At 40.1% G+C, this 5,702-nt stretch overlaps 1 protein-coding gene across 1 annotated transcript; it reads left to right on the forward strand.

Moving 5' to 3' along the window:
- Window positions 1-1,724: 1,724 nt before the first annotated feature.
- On the forward strand, window positions 1,725-5,296 carry LOC123755179 (cuticle protein AMP1A). Its single transcript, XM_045737658.2, has 3 exons — window positions 1,725-1,761; window positions 4,551-4,759; window positions 4,939-5,296. Exons 1-3 carry the CDS (start codon window positions 1,753-1,755, stop codon window positions 5,135-5,137), a joined length of 417 nt encoding a protein of 138 aa, XP_045593614.1. The 5' UTR covers window positions 1,725-1,752; the 3' UTR covers window positions 5,138-5,296.
- Window positions 5,297-5,702: the final 406 nt, after the last annotated feature.

A 5,702-nucleotide genomic window follows, 5' to 3' on the forward strand; every position in this document is an offset into this window, starting at 1 on the left:
AAGGTCCACATAGAAAATCAGTAGGAGCCGTGAGGAAGATTCAAACCTGTGCTCCAAGTACTGATTTTCTCATTGATACATCCCGCTAATGTGATTTCTTGGCGCATAGTCCACATAGTTATACAAAATACTATCTAAACCAGAGGCAAGGCTGGCCAAATGGTTTTCACTTGTATTCTGGCTTTGATAAATGTTGACAGGGACCACGAAACGCATTTATTAACGTCAGCCTATAATAACTCTGAATAACTTTGGAGAGTTAATTTTCCAACTTTCCACTTTCTGCATCACACCAAGTGATGCAAAACGTAAGAAAAATAGATTCGTGCTAGTATCCTTGATCTCACACTTTCTGTTATATTCAGTAACATTATATTATATATATATATATATATATATATATATATATATATATATATATATATATATATATATATATATATATATATATATATATATCAGCCCACTTGTGTTGCTTTAACAAACTAAACTAACCTCCTAACCTCCCTAAGCCTTATAGATTGTATCTGAGGCCTAATATAGTATATATGTGTGCTATACTAGGCCTAGAAATATTTGTGTTTTAGCTACAATAATTTTAAATGAATTCCTTACTAGTCAGTTTACTACTATCTAAAAGCTAAGAGCGTAAGAAGTCTGACTATTGATGACCGTCACAATAGGTACTGTCAAAACAGGAGGATGGGTTGCTATATATACATATACATAATAGCTATTAGCCACCATCGCACTACTTCACCCAATAATAAATGTTATATATTTTCAAATATTTCTTTCAAAAATAGTTCGCCCGTAATAATATTTACATTATATTGATATCATGAATTTCTAACTGAGCTAGGTCTGTTTTTTAATCTGTTTGACAGTCCTGAGAAAAAATCGCGCTATTTGGCTCAAGTAAATTTGTAAATTTAGTTTTGGCTCAAATAAATATGAATATTGGAAATTCAAAATAAATAATCTACCAATTAAGAAAAATTCAGCTTTTTGGGAGAGCTATAAGAAATTGTTTAATAATATATGAAATTCATGAAACGCGATGAAAAGTAACGCAACAGAACCAAACTGACCAATCATGCATAACCAACAGTACACAATGGAACAAGTTTGTTTCTCAATACAATCACTTGTCATAGATTACATTCCAGAGATTAGACCATTATCACCGCTGACCTTATTCGTTATGAACCAAAAAATAAATATACCCTTCAAAGCATCTTCACTGTTCCATAATTACGTTGTCATAACAAGGAATGTGTTCTCCTTCGTGTAATTCAGCATCACTGTAAAAAAAGAAGCGAGAGGAACACTTAGGATGAGACGACCTAGAGACCATAATGTGCACGACCCTCAAGGAAAGCATGACTAATCGTCAATATACAAATAATGTAGAGGTTTAATATGAAGCGTGACCTCCTTTCCCTGGAGCCGTGGGGACCCACAAAGGACAGGTGTCGCGTGGAGCCAGGTGAGGGAGTCATATTTCTGTTTTATAGCTCTTGTAAAATTTATCAAATTCATAAGAAAGGGTTTGATTAGGCGCAAGCCGACGGAGGGAGTTTCGAAATCCTGTTGGCGGCAAGTCGCTCGCTCTATTGAGAACTGCAACAAAGAGCATGAAATTAGTGCTTGGAGTCAACTGGCAACCGATCGGGACGCTGTTTCTCCGCCTATATATATCGAGGGTGTAAACTGCTCGAGGCATCAGTTTCCTCAACACGCTCACTCAACATGCAGCTTGTAAGTAAAAGATGCTTGGGATGAGCATTTCTCACACCGGCGCTTGTCTTTATACGGGTCTAGTTGGCCAGGCTGAGGAGTCTCACTACCTCTTGTGTGCGTGTGTGTGTGAGCGAGCATGCGGGCGGGGCTCGCCTGGGCTGCGGAGCCAGTCTGCCTCACGAGGTGTCTTGACGAGTGTGAGCAGCGGCATTTGAGTAATCCTTTGACGCGGCTGTATACAACATAGTCTGGGCGGCTGAGTGTTATTCAGCTCTCAATCTGTCAGCGCCGTCTCTGAGCACATTGAGACAAGTTCCACTATCTCTTAACCCGCGCTTTAACGAACTTGGATAGTGTGCTGGACGGGGTTCGTTATCTCTTCTCTGGTGAGTACAAGGGTTAAACAATCATTTTCAGAGAAATCTTGTCATCTCCAAACGTTAGTTTTATCTAAGATCGTGGGATGGCGTGGTTTCAAGGGCCCCCAATTATCTTGACGGTCTTACGAGATAGTTCCAGGTCAATTCTTTACGATTGGTATTTGTTTCACTCGAAAGGATACGGCTGGATGGGTCCGGCAGGTATATTTGTCAAGTCTCCAGAGTGCAAGTTGCTAATTATCTTGTCTGGCGCTTGAAATACGTGTATGCAGAATATTTATGAACGGAAAGTATACTACTGTTGCCGTTCTTCAATATCCTCTCAGTTTTGAAAGTAATTAAATCATTTTCCATTAGAGTCGAAATTTCAACTCTTTTTTTTTTTTTCAAACTGCAATTAATATTTCTAAATTTGCGAGTGCAATTTTTTTGTTTAATACATTGTCCCCATTGTCTCTTTGAACAACAATGCTATGGGATCTAATTCCTCGTCGCTCTGAATTCATATCGTTGATATGGGATCTAAATTCTCATCTTTTGCCAGCCATGTCATCGGTACTCACGCGGGGGCATAAGGCTGTGGTTAAACTTGCCCTGTCAATCATATGATCATATTGGCTTAGCGCTTTGTTGGTGCAGACCACGCCAGCCAGGAGCGTTCTTATGTTATTTTTAATGTAGGTCAATTTCTAAGCACGATCACATTATTCACTCGAATATTTCGACAAATGGAACTCTTGAGCCGATATCTAGACTTAATTGGAACAGGATTTTCAGTTTCTAATTATTATTATTGCACCTGACTTAAAGGTCACTGGCGTACTGTTATATATTGGTTGGTAGAGACTGTTAGGTCTTATATCGCTAACGTAATAATCATTTCTGCAAATTGAGGTTTTTACAAACATTAAAATAAATATTTAAATAGAGCTAAGTATTAATTACTATAATACGAAGAGAAAACTCACATATTCGGTAAAATAAAATAAAAAAAGAGGTAAATATGAACGCTAATTTCGAGACGAAGATATAAATATATATCTTGATTTTTAAGTTCGTGTTCCACTTTCACATCAACCAGTTACTATTCATCAGGCGGCCCAGTTACCAAGTTACTTTATGAAGACTGAGAACATTTTCAACAAATATTTAATGCCAGTTTGTTTCGTTGTGTGTCATAGCAGGAGAAGGCGTTTTTACCGTCCGTTACAAGGTACTTATGTTTTGAGTGAGAAGAAATTAGTAAAATATTTATAGCTGATTTGTTTCATTATCGTATGTTACTGTACGAAGTGGCACATGTCAGGTTAGTTGTAGGGGACAATACTGGCGAGATGATAAGTGTCATGAGCTGCACTGACCGCTTATACCACCACAACCACTACCACCATCAGCACCACCACCACCACTATCACCACGGCCACCATTACCACCACCACAACTACCACCACCATCAGCAGCACCACCACCACTATCACCACTGCCACCATTACCAGCATCACCACCACCACTATCAGCAGCTCCACCACCACTACCACCACGGCCACCATTACCACCACCACAACTACCACCACCATCAGCAGCACCACCACCACTGTCACCACTGCCACCATTACCAGCATCACCATCACCACTGCTACCATTATCCAGCATCACCACCACCACCATCTCTACGACTACTACCACCATCACCACCACGACAACTACCACGACCAACACCACTACCACCTCCACGGCCACCACACTACCACCATCACCTCCACGACCACTACCACCACCACGACAACTACCACGACCAACACCACTACCACCACCACGACAACTACCACGACCAACACCACTACCACCACCACCAACACCACTACCACCTTCACAGGCCACCACACTACCACCATCACCTCCACGACCACCACACTACCACCACCACCTCCACGACCACTACCATGACCGTCACCATTGCCGTCGCTGTCTCCACAAGGTGTCACAGGACTTGGCTCATCAGCAAGAATCACCAGGATTCTTGCTGATGTTAAGGAGGATGACCATTCGTGTGATTTCTGATACGAATTCTATGATAACTATCACGAACATTGGAAAACTTGGGTGTAAGCGTGTTAGGTTACACTGTTTTATGCAACCAAAGCAACGGTATTGTCCAACCTTACTCTGAATTTCCTCTTTCGTGAAAAGACTTCATCTTTAGAAATCTGTTAACGTTAAATCTCTATTCGGAAATTATCATATAACCCTTATTTTACTGCTTTGACAAACATAATGGTATTAAGTTACGATGATAAATTGAGCTGCAAACAGCATGTACTCAACTAATTGTACTTGCGGGGGTTGAGCTCTGGCTCTTTGGTCCCGAGCTCTGGCTCCGGTTCAGTTCAATCTCTTCAACTCTGATAATATGCATTGTTATTGCAGGTAATCTTCGCCACCTTGGCCGTTTTGGCCGCTGCTGCCCCTCAGAAATATGGTACAGACGAAAAAGACGCGCCAATCTTGAAGGATGAACGCATTACCGAGAACGACGGAAGGTACAACTTCGAAGTGGAGACTGGCAACGGTATCATAATCTCCCAGTCTGGCTCACCAGTGGCTGAAGGCGCTATCGCCAAAGCTGGACAATTCTCGTAAGTAAATCTATCGTTAATATTAATCATCGATTAAAAACATGAAAATAATCAACAAAACAAATGATTTAGCTCATCTGATATGTCACGCTATTGTGATTTCTGTGTGTAATGAAAATAATCAAATGGCTCGGATCTTGTTGCTGCAAATCCAACTCACATCTCATTATTTGTTTCAGCTACACCTCACCCGAAGGGATTCCAGTAGCCCTGAAGTTCGTCGCCGACGAGAACGGCTTCCAGCCCGAGTCTGACCTGCTGCCAGTGGCTCCTGAGTTCCCCCACCCAATCCCCCAGTTCGTGCTGGACCAGATCGCCTTCGCTGCTGCAGAAGATGCTGCCCGTGCACGAGGCGAGGCCCCCAAATATGCAAAGTAAACGTCGTACTCCCCCCACGATGACCCACCACGAACAGCGACCTAACTTACCATGACGGACTACACCTGTTGCACATCTGCCATGTTAAATCGAACTTTGTGTATATTAACCTATTGAGATTATTATTTATTATGAATAAAAATTAGAGCTTAAAATATATCGTGGATTTGTCTGTATTTGCCTTTTATGAGAAAACACTGAGAGCCAAGAAGAAGCTAATGTCTTCACGTATGATTGAACTGGTTTCATTCCACAGCGAATAACACAAAAATACTTGCACATATACACACACAAACTAATATATATATATATATATATATATATATATATATATATATATATATATATATATATATATATATATATATACATATATATATATATTATATGTTGTACCTAGTGGTCAGAACGCAGTACTCGGCCTAGTAAGCAAAGTCCAATTTCCCTAATAAGCCAAGTTTTCCTGAATTTATATAATTTTTTTATTTTTTTCTTATGAAATTAGAAATCTGTCCATTTCATTATGCATAAGTCAAATGTTTAACTTTGAATTAAAATTAACGTA

This window comes from Procambarus clarkii, chromosome 28 (genome assembly GCF_040958095.1).
Source record: "Procambarus clarkii isolate CNS0578487 chromosome 28, FALCON_Pclarkii_2.0, whole genome shotgun sequence".
In the NCBI taxonomy this organism is placed as follows: domain Eukaryota; kingdom Metazoa; phylum Arthropoda; class Malacostraca; order Decapoda; family Cambaridae; genus Procambarus; species Procambarus clarkii.

Coding starts and splice junctions, on each gene's coding strand:
- LOC123755179 (XM_045737658.2), top strand. Junction 4,760..4,938: donor GCCAAAGCTGGACAATTCTC/GTAAGTAAATCT, acceptor TATTTGTTTCAG/CTACACCTCACCCGAAGGGA.